The sequence below is a fragment of the Danio rerio genome, chromosome 5 (genome assembly GCF_049306965.1).
Source record: "Danio rerio strain Tuebingen ecotype United States chromosome 5, GRCz12tu, whole genome shotgun sequence".
In the NCBI taxonomy this organism is placed as follows: domain Eukaryota; kingdom Metazoa; phylum Chordata; class Actinopteri; order Cypriniformes; family Danionidae; genus Danio; species Danio rerio.
The window spans coordinates 59,166,201-59,191,356 of record NC_133180.1 but is presented as its reverse complement, the minus strand read 5'-3'; the positions used below and the strand labels follow the sequence as shown (position 1 = coordinate 59,191,356).

At 38.7% G+C, this 25,156-nt stretch overlaps 1 protein-coding gene across 7 annotated transcripts in view; it reads right to left on the bottom strand.

The window, feature by feature from the left end:
• Nucleotides 1-8,021: 8,021 nt before the first annotated feature.
• Nucleotides 8,022-25,156, bottom strand: part of sat2b (spermidine/spermine N1-acetyltransferase family member 2b) — a 40,474-nt gene continuing 23,339 nt past the window's right edge. For 3 of the 7 annotated variants that reach the window (XR_012405843.1, XR_012405845.1, XR_012405844.1), the window contains 2 exons: nt 10,216-10,442; nt 8,022-8,593 (listed from right to left, as the gene is read on the bottom strand). Coding sequence is in view for 4 of the 7 variants with exons in the window: in XM_068221139.2 (XP_068077240.1) it covers nt 10,269-10,442 (174 nt within the window). In the remaining 3 variants the exon portion in view is untranslated. Of the gene's footprint in view, nt 8,599-10,052; nt 10,443-12,682; nt 12,872-25,156 lie in introns of those variants that run through there. The other 4 variants (NM_001002554.2, NM_001362464.1, XM_068221139.2 and 1 more) reach the window with 3 other exon arrangements.

The following is a 25,156-nucleotide window of genomic DNA, read 5'->3' as shown; positions in this document are numbered from 1 at the left end:
TCAATGTCTCCATAGCTCACTATCAACAAATAAGTTTGCATGATATAGCCTATCGTCAGGGTTCAATGTAGATTAAAACAGGCTCGCATCTTTACTGCTGTTTGCAGAGGGGGGCTAACTGTTGCATTTCAGTGAACGTATAGCTGATGCTTTATAAAAAAATTTAGTAATTTGGTCTTCAATCAATAAAAAATGCTGCTGTAGTTTTCTCTGTTCTTAGTGTTCAAGTATACACTAGTGTGTTGAAGATCAGCTTCTTCCCTCCTTGTTCACTGCAGTTAAAGGGTAAATAGAATATTAGTTCCCCCCTTGTTCACTGTAGTTAAAGGGTAAATACCACATTTGAGGGTTGTAAAATAAAGTAAAGCACTGTTCTTCCCTTGTGCCCCCCTTGTTCCCTGTAGTTAAATGGTAAATACCACACTTGCGGGTTGTAAAATAAAGTGAAGAACTGTTCCCCCCCTTGTTCCCTGTAATAAATGGTAAATACCAAATTTGTTCCCCCCTTGTTACAAAAAATTACAAACACACAATATATTTCTTCTTTACTTTGTAACCTTTATTTTAACAAATAAGCATTTCAAAACGCTTCATCTTAATTAACATTGTCTTGTCTATCTTTGCCTATACTCATTCATTTATTTTCTTTTTGGCTTTGTCCTTTTCAGTTTGTTATTCTGGGGTCACCACAGTGGAATGAACCACCAACTTATCCAGCATATGTTTTACGCAGTGAATGTCCTTCCAGCTGCAACCCATCTCTGGGAAACATCCATACACACCCATTCACACTCATACACTACGGACAATTTATTCTACCCAATTCACCTGTACCACATGTCTTTGGACTGTGAGGGAAACAGGAGGACCTGGAAGAAAAAGAGAACTCCACACAGAAACGCCAACTGACCCAGTCGAGGCTCGAACCAGCAACCTTCTTGCTGTGAGGCAACAGCACTACCTACTGTGCCACTGTGTCACCACCCAGCTGCAACCCATCACTGGGAAACATCTATACACACATTTTCACACACACATACACTACAGACAATTTTAGCTTACTCGATGTCACCACATATTTTAGGACTTGTAGGGAAACTGGCACACCCAGAGGAAACCCACACTAACATGGGGAGAACATGCAAACTCCACACAGAATTGCCAACTGACCCAGCCGAGGCTCGAACCAGCCTCTTGCTGGGAGGCGATTGTGCTACCCACTGCGCCTGCCTATACTCAAACAGCCAGTGCTCCACACACACAGAGAGATCTGATCTGATCATCATCCAGTCCAGGGGTCACCAACCTTTATGAAACTGAGCGCTACTTCTTGGGTACCGATTAATGTGGTGGGCTACCAGTTTGATAAACACTTCTTAAATAACACATTTGCTCAATTTACTTTTAATTATACTTTATATTTTTGGTAATAATTAATGATATTCATCCAGGTGAAGACACTGATCATGTTAATGATTCTCACAAAAGTTATCAACAATGATTTACCAGGGTAGGAAATACCCTGTATTTAATGTATCAATGTGCAACACTATTTTTATATATCTCTGTAAATATTTACATTTTTAAATGATTACTTTTATATTAGATGAAGAAGCTTACTGGTAAGTGGCGCTATAGTGAGCTATTTTTGGAAATCAGCAAAACCTTGTGCTGCTGCAGTTTGATTCAACGAATCAGTAGGCGTGTACCTGAAGTAATAAAATACCGCGAGATTGATTCAAATGCACACGGAGCTATCTGTTGTTCTCCTGATGTTTTGATGTCACACTAGTCGTTCTGCTAAAGACGAATCGATTCAACTCGAGGTTGGTTCAAGATGGCGACCTGAGTAGACATAATTTTGAGCTCAGGCACCAAACACTTTTATATATGCCGCAAATAAGCTTTTTTCAAATCATATAGCTGCACTCCCTCATTATAATTTAGCTAATTAGCTCCGGCTTTACTATGGGTCGAAAGCGTGGACTGTTGGCTCTCTCTGAAAAAGTTAAGACTGTAAGTAATAGCACATGCTCTCTGGCTAGCGGCGGCCACGACTACGTTGCTGATCAACTCTCGCTCTGACAAAATTGAACAGAAGATTTTCGTTCTGAACAAAAAAGTTGACACCATGTCTTCTGAAGTACACTCTATAGTGACAAAGGTGACACACCTAGAATAACGAATAACTCGAGTTGAGGAACCAGTAATTCAAATGCAAAGACGGCTGGAAGATTTAGAAACGTACACAAGGCGACGTAACCTCAGGCTTGTTGGTGTTCCAGAGAAGATTAACGAGGATATTCACAACTAAGCTGCTAAAATCTGTCAGACACTCTGACCCACGGAGAAAAAAAGCTATTAGGAAGTATCGATGTTGCTCATCGCCTTGGAAGACTAGCGCAGAATGGCAACAACAACAAACCTAGAGACGTCATTATCCAGTTCACCTCGCGCACCATCAGAGATGCTGTCTGGAAAGCCGCCAAAACCTCTTCCTTTTTGCGGGAAAAAGAGATGCATTTCAAAGAAGACCTTCCTAAAAATGCCCATGAAAGAAGAATGAAACTCTGGCCGGAGGTGCAAAAAGCACGCAAGGCTAGGAAAATAGCCTACTTTATAGGAGCTAAAACTTTTGTGAAGGGAGAAAATTAAATCATCCTCGACAGGCTTTGTTAACTGCCTCTCTTTAATTACCTCTTTAAGGACTTTAAAAATAATCATCCATAAATTGTTATGGGCAACTGAGGACTTTTTTTCTGTGTAATTTCACCTTAAGGATTTCGCCGCGAATCCACCTTTTTTATTATGACGAACTCAGCAGCATGACAAAATACTTGCTTGTTTGCGTTTAAAGACTTTTTGATGGTGCCATCTGACAATAACGTTACTGACCTTTTGTAAATCTCGTTAATTCCAATCACAACTTGTAGGTTATAAGTTTTATGTTATAAGTTTTATGTCACTTTCTATTGTTTGTTTGAATGTCAGGGGTTTAAGGGATAATGTTAAACGTAAGGCCTTGTTTTTGTTTACGAAACGTTTTAATTCTGACTTTGTTTTTATTCAAGAGTCACATTCTATTACTACAGATGAGAATTTTTGGCGGTCACAATGGGGCGGTGATGTCTGGCTATTTCACGGTTCAAAGAATAATTTCAGAGGTGAAGTTTTGTTTTCAGAGCGTCATGAAAATGGTCATTTTGTATTATTAATTTTAAAATGTGACAGTATATCATTTATAATAGTTAATGTTTATGGGTTTAACAACAAAACTGATAACAATCTTCTTTTCATCACTTTGGAGAAAATAATTCTTTACTGGGTTTATAAATTTCCTAATGCTTTCATAATTTTAGGAGGCGACTTTAATGTTGTTTTAAATGAGATCAGGGACAGATGGCCTCCTGGTAAAATTTCAGTGCTGAATTCTAATTTAAAATTGTTTATGAATCGAATTGACCGTATTGATATATGGAGGGAAAAACACCCAGCTGACTTAGAATACACTTGGAGCAATAAAGATGGTTCTAGACGGTCCAGAATTGATTTTTGGCTACTGTCAAATAATATTGATAAAAATTACATTGATGTCAAAATTAGTTCGACCCCTCTAACTGATCATAAATTGATTTAGATTAATATTAATTTGTCCCCTAACTTAAATATGAAATATAACTCATACTGGAAGATAAATAGCTATTTACTTAAATTAAATGAGGTAAACTAAGAATTAGAAAGACAGATTTATTGGAATAAATCTAAAGAAGAAAAAAAAATAGTAGTAATTGGGAACTTTTAAAATTTGAAATAGGACATTATATGAGAAAGTTTAGCAGCACATTAGCTAAAGAGCAACGAATTAAAGAAGAAAAACTTGTACAAGACATTCTATCTATTTCCAGTATTTCTCCTGATAACATTTCATCTTTAGAAAAACAGCGCTTAACTGATCTACAAACTCAACTTGATATTATGTACAAAATGAAAGCCCAAGGAGCTTTTATAAGGTCAAGAAAGAATTGGTTGGAACACGGCAAACAGATGTCCGCCTACTTTTTTAAACTTGAAAAGTCTAGAGCGAAATTAAATTCAATATCTAAGTTGAATGTTAATAGTAACATCACAGATAATTTTAATACAATTTCAAATTTCTGCTTCAGTTAATATTCTAATCTTTATTCTTCCTCACATAATGAAACTAATATGTTGGCCTTCTACAAACAATTAGGCAATATAAATAAAATTAGTCAAGAAGACAAAACATTTTGCGACTATCCAATTTCCACTAATGAGATCAAAGAAGCCATTGAATGCTTAAAATTTAATAAGTCACCAGGTAATGATGGCATTACTTCTAAATTTTATAAGCTTTTTTTATAAGCTTTTCTTATCTTGACTCCCTTTCTTTTTGAAGTTTACTGTGAAAGCTTAAATCGATGTAATCTACATCCAACTTTAACTCGAGGAGTAATTTGTTTAATCCCAAAACCTAAGAAAGATTTATTACTTTTAGATAATTGGAGACCTATTAGCTTATTGAATAATCACTACAAAATGTTAGCCCATATTTATGCTAAAAGATTTAAATTAGTACTTGATTCAATAATAGATGAAAATCAATCTGGTTTTATGAGCAAGAGTCTTATATTTAATAATATAAGACTAGTATTTGACCTACATGTAATTGATTACAATGACCTAATTAAAGATGAGAGTTTTATTTTGTTTTTAGATTTTTTTAAAGCCTTTGACACTGTCGAACACCCTTTTATTTTTCATTGCTTAAATCTTTTTGGCTTTGGTTCACAGTTTTGTAATGTAATAAAAACCTTATGATGACAATAGCTCTGTGAAATTAAGTCAAGGCTTCACTAAAAGATTTTGTTTAAAAGGAGGCATGAGACAAGGTTGCCCAGTGTCACCTTATCTTTTTCTTGTTGCTGCTGAAACATTTTGCAATTTTATTAAGTCAAGTCCTTTAGAGGGTATACAGATTGATGATAAAAGCTTGTTTACTGTTAGGGTCCCTAACAGTACATCAACCATATTATGTCATCTATTACTTTATTTAGGACTAATGATGGGTTAAGACATACACTTAATCAAAAACTAACCTTAGGGGTAATTCACCCAAACATTACATTTACTTACCATTTAATGGGTAACAGAATTTAAATATTTACACTGAACTGCAAATAATCTTTACTTCAAAGTCTATTATGCCTGCACATATATTTAAGCTTTTCCCCTTTGCGCTTTAATTGTTATCATTATAAATGATCACAATCTCCCGTATGATCTGATGATAGTAGTTTTGTTTGATAGTAATGTATAGTGTCTATATGGTATCTGTAAATGTTTAGTGTGTATATTAAACAGAAAACGAAACATGTCTATAGCTTACTAAAAGCCTTTATGTCTATTCATATTTTTGTATAAAATGCAGAGCAGCAAGACCCGTGGATTTCATCAGCCACTCACCATCAGAGTCCTTAGTGGAGGTCATGAAGAGGAGAAAGAGGAATCCAAGCAAAAGATGCCAGAAAAAGGGAAAAGGAAATAATGTGTTATTTTGCTGATTGAGTATAGGCAGGCGCAGTGGATAGCACAATCGCCTCACAGCAAGAAGGTCGCTGGTTCGAGCCACGGCTGGGTCAGTTGGCATTTTTGTGTGGAGTTTGCATGTTCTCCCCATGTTAGCGTGGGTTTCCTCTGGGTGTGCTGGTTTCCCCTACAAGTCCTAAAATATGTGGTGACATTGGGTAAGCTAAAATTGTCTGTAGTGTATGTGTGTGTGTGAAAATGTGTGTATGGATGTTTCCCAGTGATGGGTTGCAGCTGGGTGGCGACACAATGGCACAGTAGGTAGTGCTGTTGTCTCACAGCAAGAAGGTTGCTGGTTCTAGCCTAAACGGGGTTAGTTGGCGTTTCTGTGTGGAGTTCTCTTTTTCTTCCAGGTCCTCCGGTTTCCCTCACAGTCCAAAGACATGTGGTACAGGTGAATTGGGTAGACTAAATTGTTCGTAGTGTATGAGTGTGAATGGGTGTGTACGGATGTTTCCCAGAGATGGGTTGCAGCTGGAAGGACATTCACTGCGTAAAAAATATGCTGGATAAGTTGGTGGTTCATTCCACTGTGGCGACCCCAGATTTACAAACTGAAAGGGACAAAGCCGAAACGAAAATGAATGAATGAGTATAGGCAAAGATAGACAAGACAATGTTTAATTAAGATGAAGTGTTTTAAAATGCTTATTTGTTAAAATAAAGGTTACAAAGTAAAGAAGAAATATGTTGTGTGTTTGTATATTTTTTTCACTGCCTTCAAGATTTTACATTGTAAACTAAAGGGAACAAGGGGGAAACAAATGTGGTATTTACCCTTTAACTACAGGGTACAAGGGGGGAACAGTTCTTCACTTTATTTTACAACCCGCAAATGTGGTATTTACCCTTTCACTACAGGGAACAAGGGGGGAACAGTGCTTCACTTTATTTTACAGCCCTCAAATGTGGTATTTACCCTTTAACTACAGGGAACAAGGGGGGAACAGTGCTTCACTTTATTTTACAACCCGCAAATGTGGTATTTACCCTTTAACTACAGGGAACAAGGGGGGAACAGTGCTTCACTTTATTTTACAGCCCTCAAATGTGGTATTTACCCTTTAACTACAGGGAACAAGGGGGCACAAGGGAGGAACAGTGCTTTACTTTATTTTACAACCCTCAAATGCGGTATTTACCCTTTAACTACAGGGAAGAAGCTGATCTTCAACACACTAGTGTATACTTGAACACTAAGAACAGAGAAAACTACAGCAGCATTTTTTATTGATTGAAGACCAAATTACCACATTTTTTTTTTTTATAAAGCATCAGCTATACGTTCACTGAAATGCAACAGTTAGCCCCCCTCTGCAAACAGCAGTAAAGATGCGAGCCTGTTTTAATCTACTGAACCCTGACAATAGGCTATATCATGCAAACTTATTTGTTGATAGTGAGCTATGGAGACATTGATGGCTGTGGTGAGATTGACGAGTGAACATTTATAAGGTAAGTAGTGTGTAGAAATATATTTTATATTGAATTGCAGATTTAAAATACATACTGTATACAATAAGGGTTCATAATTTCACAGGTTGTAAACCTTTTATTCATTAGCCCCTTATTACCCAAGCATTACAGTTTGTTCCCTTGTACCTACGCAAACGTTATTTAATACTTACACTATACATACAGAAAAGTACACTGTTATTTCACTGTTCTTACGCGGTAGTTTTCGTGTTGAATATCTGGTTGTTACCCACTTATTACCCAAGTATTACGGTTTGTTCCCTTATACCTTCACATACAATCATTATACTTATACAATACATACAGAAAAATACACTGTAATTTCACTGTACTTACACGGTACTTTGCGGGTTGTAAAAGAAAGCATTACCAAAATGTTAATCTCACTTATGTTTTTTTCTACTGAACACAAAAATGTATTGAAAAAATGTTGAACACATAGTAGGAAAAATACTACAGAAGTCAGCAGCTACTTATTTCCTGGCCAAATATTGTAAGTAAGTTGCTTTGGAGAAAATGAAGAGCAATATAAAATTAAGTATACATTAAAAAGCACCTAGCTTACCTCTTTTTAATGATTTAATATAAGTCATTTGTGTCTCCAGAATGTGTCTGCAAAGTTCCAGCAAAAAACAACCATAAGATTTTTTATTATACCTTTCAGGACACTGTATTTTCTGCTCTAAACAATGTAGCTGTTTTTGTGGTCTGTGCCTTTAATGCTAGCTCTCCCTGCCCAATGTTCCCATGTGTCTGTCGGTGTACCTCAGCTCAGCCTCTGCTGCCACAGTCAAGAAAGCAGGTACCATGTAACGTTTGTGAGATCTATAAATTTTTCGGATGATTATTTGATGCATTTGATTGCATTTTTCTGCATTGAGTCACACGCATTGTCGTTACAAACTTCGCGCCCACACAGCAAACACTCATACAACGCGCAAGTTTAACTTTTTTTATTACGTTTTTGCATGGTGAATGTGACAGGATACACATTAACATCCACTGCTGTATGGATATCCGTTATGTTAATGTACAAAATAAACCTGATTTAACCTCCACAATCTGGGATTAAAGCATCTTCTTTTATAAATTTACTGACACACGGCTTTGGTAATAAAGTAATGCTGAAGTAAATCGCTGTAATTCATTACAAACATTCACTGTTTAAAAAAGCTTTTAAACTTGTAAAACTCATTCTTCATTCAAATTTGATAATTGATGAAAACAGTGAGCTCAACAAATCTTTTAATCCCAGTTGCTTTGCACACGTCCTGTCTTGTTGACAAGATTATACTCGTTACTACAGAGACAAGTTAATATATGACTGTCACTCAATTCAGTGGGCAGGGAAACCTCGTTTCTACATCAAGTTAAGGTCGGCCTCAAAATGGGAGGGATTTGGATCCTATTTTTTATATCACCCTTAATATGACTGTGGACACTATACCTGCACACAGTTCTGTCCACAGTTCTGTCCAGCTTACAAAAGAATATTTTTATTATAGGTGCCCTTTACAGTGGCGCCCCCAGAAAATTTTCTTAGGGGTGGCCAGAAGAGGCAGCACCAAATCTTGGGGTGGCACACAAAAAAATAATGAATTAAGTGTAATGTTATATTTTTGTTTCTGGTAAATGAAATAATGTAGTTTTTATTCATTTAATTAATTTTTCTTGAAATATTGCAACTTATTCCTTGAAATAATTCAGGAAGTACATGTGCAAACCAAATAAAAATCTATGTTTAGTTTAAAAACACTTTTATATATATATATATATATATATATATATATATATATATATATATATATATATATATATATATATATATATATATTTATATATATATATATTTATATTGTATAAATAACTTTTTTTACGCGCTTTTATTTTACATCATACAGTATATGCCATGTCTAAAATTAATGAAGATTAATGAGTTTATTATTCCCAGAGATGGGTTGCAGCTGGAAGGGCATCCACTGTGTAAAAATGTGCTAGATAAGTTGCCTGAATGAAAGGCATTACTATATACTCACTCACTTTACCTAATAATATAATTTATCCATATTGCTTTTTGAGCCATTTTATTATGCAGCTTCTTCTATTAATAAACTGTACCTTAAGGTAAATATTAAATTCCCATTGCTGTCTATTGAAGGTGTGTGCGTGCTGTCAACGACGATCGAGAGGGCAGTGGCGGTTCAAGTTTAAATGACACCCTGGGCGAACCACCCTAAACACCCCACCTCCTTTGAATTGTTAGATTTGTTATTCAATAAATATAACAATTTATTTATATTTATTCTAAATAAATACAATTAGTATTAAGTAAAGTACCTTTATTGTCATTGTAGTTATACAACGAAATTTGTTTGGTAACTCACAGAATTGTATTAAAATACAATTAATATTAGTATTATTATACAATTATTATTTTAAATAAATAACAGAAATCGTTCCTAAATATTACTGGAAAACAACAACTGAAGTGATATGCCAAGATCACTTAAGTAACCTTTTGCAGGAAAATAATTATGACAATTCTAAAGAATACAAAAAATGTATTATAGAATTATCTGTGGTCTTAGACCAGATCATGGCTAAGAAATCATGTTATGAAGTCTTACCTCCCTGACTCATTATCCCTCCTTTCTGCTTTAAAGCCATGCTTAGTGAAAGTAACATCATCGTCATCATCATATTATATAAACTTTAGTCGACTTTCAAAACTCGCTGCGTGCCGACACCTCTGCACAAAAGGCTGTTACTCCGTTTCACGGCGCATGAGCGGTGCCTATTTTGTTTGCGTGTATGCAAACAACCAACCGGGATTCACACGGGAGTGCGTGAGGCGCGCGGGAATGGTTTTCTGCGTGCATGCGTCATTTTGCTTTTACCAGCATTCACCACTGAAACAGCACTAAGGGGGAGAGACAATGAATCAACTACGTCAATAACACCAACAATAATTTAGTGGCTGCATTTTATTTATTTAAATATAGGGAATTTATAAGTACATTTAAATCAATAATGTCTACAGCAAAATTAAATTGGGGTGGCCACAGGGGTGGCCAGAGTTTACCGAGGGGTGGCCGTGGCCACCCCTGGCCACCCCTTGGGGGCGCCCCTGGCCCTTTAATTATTCCTATACTGACTTCGTCTAAATTTGCCAGATGTCTAACACTTTAAGGTGCCTCCTGTGCTAGATTGTCAAGAGCCATTCCATGAAAGCGTAGAAAATGCCATCCTTCCTTAGCAGTGAGGTCCTCTGCACCTTTAGCCATATAAAAGTAAAGAGAAGGCTTGTTCCAGTCAAGAACAGAGAACTGCAAACGTGAACAGAGCTGGTCTTTGGCCTCCTAGATAGATAAAAAAAAAAAAACACTTTTACATTAACAACAATACATTACACCCCTCCCTGTCTCTTATCTATATATGGGTTGTTGAAGTGATATTTTATTTCATTGTCACAAAATATTTTGACATCAACAAATTGTATTTTGGCAATTCCAACGAAAACTTAAATTAGTTGAAGGACCCTATTCAACATCATGTGACAAAAGCCCCCTGTAAAACCCATGAAGTGCATTTGTCTCAGATTTCTACACATATTTAATTAATTTATTTACATGTTTAATTAACCTTGTATGTGTCAATAATTAAGCCACCACACAGTAAGGCATTAATAATTTTGTGTAGTGTCAGATAAAACTTGCTCTCACGTCCTTAAATGACAAAAATCTCACCGTGTAAAAAATTCACATAAAAGGACTTTTAAGGACATCAGTATCTGTTCTAATTACAATTACCAAAAAAATTATCAAAGCTCAGTAACCTTCTGTGACCCTATTTGTGGATTGTATATGTCCCCATGACCATGTCAAGAATTTGGCTCATTTACGCAGGTATAATTTTATTTATTTATTTATTGAACTACTTGCATAAACCAAAATATATACAAACCATACTCTGACATCATCCCAACATCAAATCAAACCAACTTTATAATTGACTATAATATACACAAGCAGAAAGAAGTAATAAAGTGAGTAATATTTTAAACTTGAAAAATTGCCATTAAAAATGGTTTAATATTGAAATTTTAAGCTTTCTTGACAAAATTAAAGCCTATAAACAAATGCAAGTACAAAGCTTCATATTTAAAAAGCACAGGGGTAAAAAATTAAATATTTATGGTAAATGAGGAAGAACTATTAAAACTCCAATAAAAAACACATCTGAGCCAATATTTATGAAGTTAGCATTAACAGGAAAAATCCCCCTGGAAAAATGTCCATTTTCAAAAAAATCAACTGACATCAATAGTTTTACCAGCATCAGTTATAATCAATTAAAAATTATGATTAAAAATCTAACACTGCATAAAAAAAATATCTGATAAAAAAATCTGATATTTAAACAAGTATATATATATATATATATATATATATATATATATATATATATATATATATATATATATATATATAAACGTATATATATTTAAACGTGTGTGTGTGTATATATATATATATATATATATATATATATATATATATATATATATATATATATATATATATATTTAAACAAACATTTAAACGTATATATATATATATATATATATATATATATATATATATATATATATATATATATATATATATATATAAATAAATTTAAACTTATATATATATTTAAAATAGAGCTGTCAATCTATTAAAAAAAATTAACTAATTAATCACAACTTTAAAAAAAAAATTAATCGCGATTAATCACAGTTAAAATAATGAAACTTGTAATTTTGGATATTTAAATGTTAAAATGAATGTAAATGCAAGACAAAAATATTTGAATTCAAAATATAATTGCTTAATAGAATTTTTGTTTAACTTGTAACACAGATTTCTTCATGTAAACAACATACCCACAATAAACCATCTTGACAGCCATATTTATTACAGAAATTAAAACACAGGTATGTTAATGACATTTAAATTTCAAAACAATCAATGCCAATAAAGAAAACATTGATTTCCATGTTGGATTCTAAGTGGACTGCAAAAAATTATAATAATTAAGTATAGAATACAAACTATTGCACTCATTGTAAAGTTTTATTGCTGTGAGTTGAGAACATTAGTCATAGAGTCCTCCTTTACATTCATCCATTTGCTAAGACTAGGAGTATCTCGCAAGTGCACAGAGACTCCCAAATGCCCGCAAACGAATGATAATTTCTTGCAAAGCGGTCGTTAAATACATTGCACACCCTTCTCGCCCCTACTCAGATGTGTCGCTTACTCCACCCCTGACACCACTCAACGGGCCTGACACAGACACACACACAGACAGACACACACAACGCGCTGCAGACGTTTTGGCCCCAACGGCCTTCCATACTGGAGCGACTCCCCATCAGATTCAACACGCATGATCACGTTCATCAAATTTGCTTAAACTAAGCGTCCTAAAGTATTACTGTATTTCACAAGGATTCTGACACAACAACGCGAAGCATACGCTTTCGTTGCGTTTAATGAGGAAACACACTAAACTTGGAGGGCTCATGCTGAAAGGCAGAGTAATGCCCTGTCTTTGACAGCTCACGACTTCACCAGACATTCTGAGTACATTTACATAAGACACCAATACTCCGATTTTAATATGATTAAGATAATACTCTAATTAAAATTCTACCGTGTAGCCTTAAAAGGAACCTTACCTTAAAGAAACACCAAGTCTCGAAATGCGGACGATTTTCTTTCTGTTCGCCATGCGGTATCAACTTACAAAAGAAGTCGAAAGTTAAAAATGAAACACCCGAAACAACAACACCTGGACCATTTTGTTAATGAAACCGAATTTAAAGGTTGAAATTCAGAAAATTAATATATGTTTGAGAATTATATTGATATATAAAATATTAATATATGCTATTTTAACAATTTCACAGAGTCAGTAAAGGACCACAGACACACATATCGCATTTTTTTTTTCATTGAGAATGCAGTATCAAATTCCATTAATACAACACTCTTCCACCATGTCCTTACTCCATGTTCACATTAAATACCTCAGATTGTCAAAAGTAAAACTGCCAAATGGCAGTTGACGTCGAAAAATTAAAACCTGAAATTACTGGTAAATGAAACTCTTTAGGAAATGTTGGATAGCAAGGTGAAACGATGACATGAATCAAACTATGTGCTAACATGTTAAACAAGATCATGAAAGGAACATTTAAAAAGCAACTCATGTAACCACTTGAATCATACTATTGTTCAAATCATGTCCTAATAAATAAATCCAATAATTTGATTACAGATGTCCATGTAAAGGCCATTGTTACTTGAAATGGTTATGAACTAAGAACTGGGTACCTCAATTGTTCGACCATTGTACTCTCCAAATGACTGACAATACTGACAAAAACTTTACAAAGCTAGAAAAGGCAACATGCAGCATGCCCAAATCTAAAGGTAATGTTTATCCCCCTTCAGATGGGGAACTTCAATGCTATTGGAGGATTTATTTATTAATCCACGAATGGGGATTTCATTTCAGAAAGCCAATCGTCTGAAAGAGTATACAACGAGCCAATGAAATGCCAATGAATTGGAAGCGTAAGCTTGCGCACGTGTGCCTTTTTGCCAATTAGCTCCACATATAAGCACAGGGGAAGCAAGGAAACACCATCCTTTTCGCTTCAGAGACTTTTACAGCCTTCTGAGAGAGTCGATGAGGGTTCCTCCTGCTGTATTCCAGTGATTTGAGCGAACTAGAGCATTCTCCCGGTCCAGAGTGGGTACACGCGGCGGCAGACGGTCGAGCTGGGATTCTCCCTTGCCTGGCGTTCTTTGGGTCCGGTCCTCCAGAGCGGTGCGTAAAAGAGCAACACAGTCATGCAGCACGTCCTTTTCAGGATAGCAATCCGAATGTGCGTTTCTGGATGCGGTGTTTTCCTGTCTCTGGATGATGGGCACGATCACTGTGTTGCATGTTTGAGGGTCCAACATGTTAATGCGGTGCTCGCGGGCAGTTCATGTTGTCATTGCAATGCCATGACTGTTGCTCAATTGAGATCGCGGCTAGCCCTTGTGAAGGGGTGAACCACCCCAGCTGTCCCCTGCAGTGCAGCGGGCACTCGGGCAGATCTGAGGGTTTCAGCGAGAGATAATCCATTGCCCACGGGCCCGCGGAACTCCCGCTCCTCCAATCGCTCCATCCAAGCTACGGGCGGGGGAAGCCTCTCGTCCCCTTCTTCCCGGAGGTGTACAGTAGGCTCACGCAGTCTTGGAGGGAACCTTTCTCTGCCCATGCTGCGTGTTCCTCCCCTCTCACCACTCTTGATGGCGGAGCGACCAGGGGGTATGAAGCGATTCCGCCGGTCGAGTGCGCCATTGCGTCAATCTTTGTCTGCGTGGCGCCCCGTCTTGGCGGGGTCCACCTCGTCTTCGTCCAAAGCCTGTAGATTATCTGCCTCCCTCGGAGCTAGTGCTTACAGGGCTGCAGGCCCGGCTGCTTACGCCTTGCACACGATGGCCACCTACCATCGCTACCAGGCGCTGGCCGAGCTGCACAACGGTGGGTCCACCCCAGGCTTGTTAAACGAGCTTCGCACCGCAATCGACTATGCTCTTCGGACCACTAAGTCCGTTGCGTGTGCATTGGGTAGGACGATGTCCACATTAGTGGTCCAGGAGCGCCAAATCTGGCTAAACCTGGTCGATATGCGCAAAGTCGACAAAGTTCGCTTTTTTGACTCCCCCATATCCCAGGCTGGCCTGTTTGGCGACACTGTCAGTGAATTCACCCAGGAGTTCAAGGCGGTGAGAGAGCAGTCAGATGCGATGGGCAATGTCATCTATCGGCGGGAACGTAAGCCCGCTCCGCCCACCGTATCATCCACATCTACTGCTCCTCGCCAAGGGCGTCCGCCTACGAGTGCTGCCCCGCCCCAGCCTGCGCCTCCGGCGAAGTGGGCACGTCGAGCACCTCGGAAGCAGGCAGCCCCCTCTGCCCAGGGCGCCGTTAAGTCCGCTGGAGGGCGGAGCCCCAATTCCAACGGTACTTTTCAGTGCCACGAAAACATCAATGAAAGAGCACTTTTCCACTTCCCTGGATGTGACAGCACGAACCCTGCCAGTCTGAGATGCTCTGCTTCCCAGCTTGCAGGCTCTGTGCGCTTCGCCAGTGGCTCACGAGCGCTGGGAGGACGGTCTCCTTTCTCCCACCCCTCGAGGCCCCTCTCCGGAGTTAGGGTGCGGAGTGAGAGCAAATCTCTCGCCTCCAGCTCTTCTGCGGGACCCTCGCGCTTCCCGGATCAGCACAACCACTCAGCGCTGCCCCACTGCTGGTACGTCAGTAATTGTTGCGATGAGTCCATTAGCGAGCCCTTCGCGGTTGCTCATACGCACGATCAGACTCGGTTATGCGATTCAGTTCGCGAATGGCCCCCAAGTTTACGGGTGTGTATTTCACCAGGGTCAGCCCCCTGTCCGCCCCTGTCTTGCAAGAGGAGATAACTGTCCTATTGGCGAAGGATGCAATCGAGCCGGTCCCTCCAGCCGAGATGGAGAGCGGGTTTTACAGGCCGTATTTCAAGGTACCCAAATAGAGCGGTGGGTCACACCCAATCCTAGATCTGAGCGTTTTGAACTGCTGTCTGCACAAGATGCCGTTCAGAATGCTCACGCAGAGGTGCAGCAATAGACCTGAAGGATGCATATTTCCATGTATCCATTCCTCCTCGCCACTGTCAGTTTCTGTGGTTTGCGTTCGAAGGTCGAGCGTGGCAATACAAAGTCCTCCCCTTCGGGCTCTCTCTGTCTCCGCGGGTCTTCACCAAGCTCGCGGAGGGTGCCTTAGCGCCCCTTCGGCTTGCGGGCATCTGCATACTCAATTATCTCGATGACTGGCTAATTTTAGCCAATCGCGGGAGCAATTGATTATGCACAGAGACAAGGTGCTCCGGCACCTCCACCTGTTGGGGCTTCAGGTCAACTAAGAAAAGAGCAAACTCACCCCCGTGCAGAGGATCTCTTTTCTCGGGTTGGAGCTGGACTCGGTCACCATGACAGTGTGCCTCTCCAGAGAGCGATCTTAGCTGATGCTAAACTGAGAGCACGACAGCAAAATAGTGGTCCCACTGAAATTATTTCAGAGGCTCCTGGGGCATATGGCATCTGCAGCCGCTGTCACGCCGCTCAGATTACTCCATATGAGACCACTACAGCACTGGCTTCACGATCAAATCCCCAGACGCGCATGGCACTGTTACTGCGCTGTGTCGCCGCGCCCTCAGCCCTTGGAACGACCCCTTGTTCCTACAGGCCGGAGTGCCTCTAGGACAGGCGTCCAGTCATGTTATTTCAATAGATGCTTCCAGCACGGGCTGGGGGGCTGTATGCTGCGGGCATGCAGCTGCGGCCCTGTGGAAAGGAACCCAGTTGCATTGGCATATCAATTGCCTGGAGCTGTTGGCAGTGTTCCTCGCTCTCCACCGTTTATTTCAGTGCTGGAGCAGCAACACGTGCTAGTCAGGATGGACAGCACGGCGGCGTATATCAACCGCATGGGGGGTATTCGCTCTCGCCGCATGTCTCAGCTCGCCCGCCGTCTGCTCCTCTGGAGTCACCCGCGGCTGAAATCGCTGCACGCCATTCACATTCCAGTCAAGCTCAACCGTACAGCGATGCGCTCTCATGGCAGCCTTTACATCCCGGAGAATGGAGACTCCACCCCGAGTCTGTTCAGCTGATATGGGCGCGATTCAGGAAAGCCCAGATCCATCTGTTTGCTTTTCCAGAGAATGCTCATTGGCAGGTGTTTTTTTTCCCTGACTGAGGGCTCTCTTGGCACGGATGCACTACCCCACAGCTGGCGTTTCCCCCAGTGAGCCTGCTTGCGCAGTTACTGTGCAAGGTCAGGGAGGACGAGGAACAGGTTTTGCTGGTTGCGCCCCTCTGGCCCAACCGGACCTGGATGTCAGAGCTCTCCCTCCTCGCAACGGCCCTCGCCCGGCAGATACCTTTGAGAGAGGACCTACTCTCTCAGGGACAGGGCACCATCTGGCACCCTCGCCCCAATCTTTGGAAACTCCACGTGTGGTCCTTGGACGCGAGGAAGACTTAGGTAACCTACCGATTGCGGTGGTTAATACCATCACTTAGGCTAGAGCCCCCTCCACGAGGCGGGCCTACGCCCTGAAATGGAGTCTATTCACTGAATGGTGCATCTCTTGCAGAGAAGACCCCCGAAATTGTCAGATCAGCGTTGTGCTTTCTTTCCTTCAGGAGAAGCTGGAGAGCAGGCTTTCGCCCTCCACACTCAAGGTTTACGTGGCTGCCATCTCCGCTCATTATGACGCGGTGGCTGGCAGCACCGTGGGAAGGCATAACCTTATCATCCTCAGAGGCTCTAGGCGAATTAATCCACCCCGCCCCCCTCTCATGCCCTCTTGGGATCCCGCCCTTGTTCTCACAAGCCTGCGTACAGATCCCTTTGAGCCACTTGACTCAGTATCTTTAAGATTTCTGTCCCTGAAGACAGCTCTACTGGTCGCGTTGGCATCTATTTTCGGTCAGTGACTCATGCCTGTAATTCAGGCCGGATTACCCTCACTCTATCCTGAGACCCCGCCCCGGAAATGTGCCCAAGGTTCCTACCACACCATTTAGAGACCAGGTAGTGAGCCTGCAGGGGCAGACCCAGCCCTTTTCTTACATTGTCCAGTTCGCGCTTTGCGTATTTATCTGGACCGCACTGAGAGCTTTGGATCATCTGAGCAGCTCTTCATCTGTTAAGGCGGTCGGCAGCAGGGAAGTGTTGTATCGAAACAGAGGTTAGACCACTGGATGCCATCTCTCTTGCTTATCAGAGCCAGGGCGAGCAGTGTATTAGGTAACCCTTGGTGATTGAGGATACAACTCGGTTAAGGTGTTGAAACACGCTTGCTGCGCCATTCTCCCTAACACGAAGATACATGCGCTTTTTTATCTGTAAGTAAAGTCCCCTGTTAGGTGAGCCCTGCAGATTCCTCCGAGGCCCCCAACACTGACTCAGTGGAGGAGTCACTTGCTGGCTCACTACGTTGTAGGTCTGCCCGCTGGTCAGCCCGCGTTTTGGGTATAGGTGCCCGCTATGCATGATCTCTACTAGGCGATCCCATATGCTTATTCAGCCACGGTGCAGTCCCCACTCAAGGGCGGACCCGTGTCTTCCCTCTCCGCTAACCATCTTTTATATGCATACTCCCCCTTTTCTGGGCTAGTCCATATATTTTTTCCATCATATCTCCCCAGTGGGTAGCAGATGGCCTCCGCAGCGTCCTCCCTGCATGCTTTCCCAACGTACTGTAGTATTTTCCTAGAATTTTCTAGACGCTTGCGACTCCCAAAAAATAGATCTAAATCCGTAAAACTTCTTTTGAAGTGGGATAAGTAAGGCCAGGGATCACGTTGGAGGACCGCGCCTCTCTTTGATGCAGGAGTGCTCACGCTATGCTTGGCTATCCTCTCATCGGAGGCGAAGGTAAGGTGCAGTTATTATAGTGTTTTCCAGACATTTCCCCATTCGTGGATTAATTAATAAATCCACCAATAGCATTAAAGTTCCCCATCCGAAGGGGGACGCTCTGGTTACTAAAGTAACCTTCGTTCCCCGAGGAGAGGAACGGAAATGCTATTTAGCATATCCATAATGATTGTTCCTTAGCTGTAAGTGTCAGTCTCTTCAGTTAAAAGGATGGCGTTTCCTTGCTTCCCCTGTGTTTATATGCGGAGCTAATTGGCAATAAGGCATATGTGCGCAAGCTTACGCTGCCAATTTATTGGCATTTCATTGGCCCGTTGTAAACTCTTTCAGACGATTGGCTTTCTAAAACGAAATCCCCATTCGTGGATTAAATCCACTAATAGCATTTCCTTTTAGTAACCAGAGCGATAGCCATTTTAACATAAAATAGGAAGAACAGATAAAATCCCCAAAATAACACTTAAAAAAATAAATGCCAGAGAGATTAAGGGTATTTTTACAGTAATTTATAGACATCAATCAAATGTCAGATTGCTTTTGATGAGGTTTATATTTTTTCCTTTGACTATAACAAAAATTTAAAGCTAAATTTTGTCATTTAATTTGAATAATATAGGCTGATAAAAAAAGTGACTTCTATGGCATTACTGTGCTGCATAAGTGGCAAAGTTTCTGTATCTAAAGTTGAATTAGACAATAAATGCATTTACATAAAGTGGCAAAATTGAATGAGATTCAATTTGAACATGACATTCTGATCACAGAGGTGATTGACAAAATGATAGTTGGATTCTAAAAATGCCAGCAGGTGGTAGCAAGCAATATTATTACTAAACTTCATTTATTTAACCGATTCGTTTGAATTAATGATTTGTTCAGTAAATTTTGCTTGCTTGCTTCAGTAAGTATTAAATTTATGGTTGTTGCATATTTATTAGGCTTACAATGAAGTTGATTCCGCTGGTCACTGCTAATTCATTCACTCCATGCTGTACAATGTGACAGTCTTACAAGTGATTATGAGAGCTGGTAAAATAGATGACATGCTAAGATGCCTAAGTATTATATAAAACAATAATTTAAGGCAATCACAGGTTGCTAAATTTATGCTTAATCAGAAGTCCATAAGCACAAACTGAGAAACAACTGATGACGGCATGGTTTGATGTTTGGTTGACCAATCAGTGCAAGGTAAAGTCATTCTGTGGTCTTGTAGATTTCATTAATACTAATATGTACACTTTATATAATAAAATTTATTTCCTAATTTTAGGGCATTTTTGGCTTCAAAATGTCTGCAATAAAATCTAATCAATTTTAATATAAGAATTTAGCTGTTTTTTTTTTCTTTCAAAAAGAGAAAAATTAATTAAATCCAATGTGATTAAAACAAGCATGTTCAAATTAGCCAGGGGCACAAGCAGAGGTGGAACGAGTACAAAAAATTTATACTCAATTACAAGTACTGTTACATTGCTGAAATTATACTCAATTACAAGTAAAAGTATTGGTGTTAAAAAGTACTTAAGTAAAAGTACAAATTACTCTTTATAAAAACTACTCAAGACTACAAGTTACTTTTTTAGGTAGTTTACATTTTCCCCCTGCGTTTGCTAGGGTTTCCTTCGGGTGCACCGGTTTCCCCAGTCCAAAAACATGCGCTTTAGATGAATTGGGTAAATTAAAATGTCCGTAGTTGTGAATGAGAATGTATTGGTGTTCCCAAGTGATGGGATGCAGCTGAAAGGGCATCCGTTGTGGAAAACATGTGCTGGATAAGTTGGTGGTTCATTCCACTGTGGTTACCCTGAATTAATAAAGGGACTAGCCAAAAAGAAAATAAAAGATTATAAAGATTTTTATAACTATTTAAGATTATTAAAAATCAAACTTTGATGCATCAATCGCTTTTATTTATATCATGGACATTTTTACCTATTAAAGTTAAATATTAATGACAAGAGAAAATGGGTTGCTCTACAATTATATTTTTTATTATGGCAAGAATAAAAGCAAAAAAAAAAAAAAAAAAAAAAAAAAAAAAAAAATATATATATATATATATATATATATATATATATATATATATATATATATATATATATATATATATTGCCCACTTAATTCACACATTACTGGCTGGCTGGCTAGTTTCTGTCCTTTACTTATAAACTGAAAAGGCAATAATTGTCCAAAAATCCTGTCCATTATCACCAATAAAGCCTAGAAATTGGGCATCAGTATACTGTAAACTGAAGACATAATTTGTTACTTAATTTTTGTTTGTAGCTGTTACATCATAATTACTTCATAATTATATATCAGTGTAAAACCTATAAATGGTGAAAAAAAATATTCTGTAATAGTAAAACCATATGGGTCTCCACTTTTTTGTTTTAACAAACTTATCCCTCAGGTTTTCCAAACTTTAAAAAACACTTTCTTCCTTTCCATGCCTGTTGCAATTTCTAGTCAAGAATTATTGATCATCTGTTTATCTCTATTAATGTTACGCCTGGACGGATCATTAGGATGTCTGTACAGTCGTACCCGTTTCAGACAAAATCTCTTTAAAGTGATTCACATTCAACTTAAATCAAATGCAGTGCCATGTGAACCATTCACCCAAAATCTGTTTACACCCCTTGCTGAAATCATGTTGCTTGTACCAAAAGCAAACCTTAGCAAACACAGCTGATGACGTCACATTCGCTGCAAGTTCAATAACAGAAAGCTGACTGGCTATTGCATGTTGGTGTCATATGTAATTGTAATACCACAAATTACATTAGGACTAGTGGAATAAAGAACGACAACACGACTAAAATCAAGCAAAAGCAACAAAAAAAGAATTTAAATGAGCATTAGACGTAGCATTACATGGACATCGGAAAAATAAGACCTGTGCAAACATATTTAAGACCTAGAACAGCGAATTTAGGACTTTTTAAGGCCTAAAATTTAGATTTTTTAATTTTGGGGTGCTTTCACACCTAGACTTTGTTTCAGAACCTGTCTCATTTGTCCATAGAATTTACTTGCACGTGACTTGTTTTAGCTTCTTTGGTCTGTTTAGAAATTTTGCCGTGTGAAAGCGAATCGCACCAAAAGCAAAGAGCAACAATGTAACAATAGTAATCTCTGTTTCGGAACAACTGAATCGATTCACAGGTGTGGAAGCACCCTTAGACTTTAAGACCCGGCTAGCTGGATGGCTCTGCAGAGGGCACGTTTCCTCCACTTATTTTTGGATATTGGATATGTGCATTAAAATCTGTTAATGGAAACGCCACAATGCACATATATTCTGAAAATACATGTGCATGGAAAAACCAGCAGGCATAGCACATTATAAAACATCTAAAGTGTTGTTTTGGTCATTCTAAAACACCTTAACCATTTCAGTATTAGTGTTATTTTATTATTAATGACCTCCAGAATTGTTAATTTCTGAGGTGCAAATCATTTATTAAATAAAGATAATATATTCACGCAGCTTCTCCTATTGCAGCAAATTCCGTTTTCAATGTAGATATTTGTCGCCAGTTAAACAGGAAGTGGCAAATTGTTTTCTTTGACTTGTTGGATGGAAAGGCTGCTTTATTTGCACGTCTTTTATGCGATATTCCAGTTTTGGGCAAAAAATTTAATTTGCATTTTTAGATGATAACATAGCTATCCACACTGCATCAGCACAGCTGTCCCCTGTCTTCCCTATACCTGTAGGTGAAAAGCTCCTCCGGGTGTGGCCATGGGCATTCATCCTCTGCTATTTCTTCCTCATTTCAGATTCATTATTCTTGAATCTCTATGTCAATCGCTAACTTTTGATTGTATGATGACGTTCAGCTCACGCAAATCTGCAGTAGCCTGAACTTGTTTTTCGGTTCAGGTAAAATACCAGGTTTTTCATTGGTCTGTCAAGATGAGCTTTTCTTATTGGCTACCGAAATGCTGGTCAGTGGTTGAAATATTAATTACTGTACTCGGTAACGAGTTGTGATTTTAAAAGTAACAAAGTAAATTACTCAGCTTCATTTGTACTCAAGTACAAGCAAAATTACAGACTTTAAATTGTACTTATGAAAGTAAATATACGAGTGAAAGTAACACGAGTAGTTGCAATTCATTTCATTACCTCCAACACTGAGCACAAGTATGTTTAGCCGAGGACTGGTTGCCCTCGCCGGATACATGCGTGATGAGCTCCCATCATGACCTGAAGGTGGACAACTCCGCAATTGTAAAAAGACACTTTAAAATAGGTACCATCTTTGTAAATAAGCTGCAGATTTGACATTTAAACAACTACATTCTCGCATAAACAATATTTCATTATTTTATTGGTTCTGTTCAGTACTTGTGTAAGATTGAATTAGATTGAACCGTCTTTGAAATGTTTGCTGGGACATCGGGGTTCTTTTTATCGCAGGTGTTCAAAAGCTTATAGTCATCAACGTGTAATTAGTGTACATAGTGTAAATGCGCGTGACTGAGTTGAAGCGAAATGCTAATCAATCGTGTTGGTAATTATACAAAAAGGCAATCGATTTCAGGTAGGATCCGACTCTTACAATTCACTTAAGGGAGCCGATTCCTAGAACCGAACTGAGTCACTTGACTCGTAAACACAAACTCCCTTCACCAGACAACATAGAAAGCCTGCGTTGTGAACTTGCCGTGGTCTCCTCCAAACAGATTTATCGGTAAGTGTTGAAATGTCCAATTCTGGAAATTAAATGATTGTTTTATACTATTTCTGTATATTGCATGTAATTCACCAAGTAACTTTAGATTCTTATGTCACGTTGTTCATTAACAGACCGTTTTAGTGCGCCATTTTATGAACGAAGTTACCAGAAGATGGTTGTAACGCTAATGCAAATTTTGTGTTAACTTAGTGTTAACTGTGTTCTATTTACGCATAGCATTGAGTTAAAGTGACCACAGAGGTTTAGTGAGCTCTGAGGAATAAAGTGGCCTTCACTTTATTATGAACCTCATTATCAAACAAAAAAATAAAATTTAATTGTCTAATTATGTACTTTGTATTAATTAGAACTTATTGTATAATGTCAAAGAAGCTGAGGAGACATCAACCGCCAAGTGTGTATCAGGAAAATGACTGACTATGAATAGATGACAGGACATTGATAGATGACAGCTACAGTAAAGTATTTCAGCTACAACATACTGTTATATCACAGTAACCATATTGCCATTAATTGTAACTTCACAGTAAAATATAGTTAATTCTACAAGAAAATACCATGAAATCACAGAAATGGGCCTTACTACCTATCTACCTTGAAGTCACATATGGCTGTAATTACACAGTAATTTAGTGTAAAACAAATCACTGGCTTACTGTGAAAGTAATACAATTATTAGTCAGTAATTTACTGTTAATTTAGGGTCAAATATTTTCTGTCATTCTGTTTTTTAAGGTGAGGGCTTTAAAGGTGCTGAGGAGCTCTTAGATAATACAGAAAATTGAGACTAACAGTAGAGTTTCTGACATTTATCATGTTTACATTTTACAGTTTCTGACTGTAGGTCATAACATAACAACCGATTGTTAACATATTTTTTCTTTTATGCATTTTTTCCCCTTATTGTTGCTCAATGGTGTTGGACAATGAAGAACTGACAGGAACTGAAAGGCTTGTGATGGCAGTAATGTTGACCTGAACAGGGGTCTTCTACAAGTAACCTCATAAAGACACTGCCATCATCATCATCAAGGTGTTAAAGTTCTTATAGACCTTATCTTTACTAGACACTGGCAAACTCTGCTTTCACTCTGCCCAAAGTCCCAGCTGGACTGTTTTGGCCCAAGGTATCCGATCAGGCCCTGGAAGTGACTGTGGAAACGCGTCTGGCCCTGACTTGCATTGGCATGCTAACTTAAGGCGCGAGAGTAGAAACATGGCTCTTGAATACATTCCCAGAGCTTGTGTCCACCTGGGTTTGGCCTATGCATTTTAACTGTGACAAATAATGGTGTTTTTACAAGTGACTGTCAAGTGAACACAGGAAGATATTAGAGGGTAGTATTCCCATGAACTGCAGTGTCCTCTTTGGTTCAATGAATCTGCATTATTCTGGCAAATAATCATTTGTACGCATTAAATCTAAGAAATTTCACTTTAAGTTTTTGTTTTAAACAATATTGTTTAAAGTCCAGTTGGTTGAAACTGTTTACAAAAAAACATTATTAAAGTCCTTGTTAAGATTATCAATTTGTTTAAATCTACATGTTTTATTGTGTATTATATGACATATAGTTTATTATGAGATTGTTCTTAACTTAACTCACTTTATTTCTATAGCACTTTCACAAATTACAATGGATTACCAAAGTGCTGTACATAAAAACACATAAAAAGCATGTAAAATATACATAAAACCAAAATACATAAACTCACATCACATGATTAAAAGCTAAAGAAAATAGGTGTGTTTTCAGTGACCTCTGAAAAGACTCAAAAGTTTGAGCTGTTCTTACAGAGAGTGGGAGATCGATCCAGAGTCT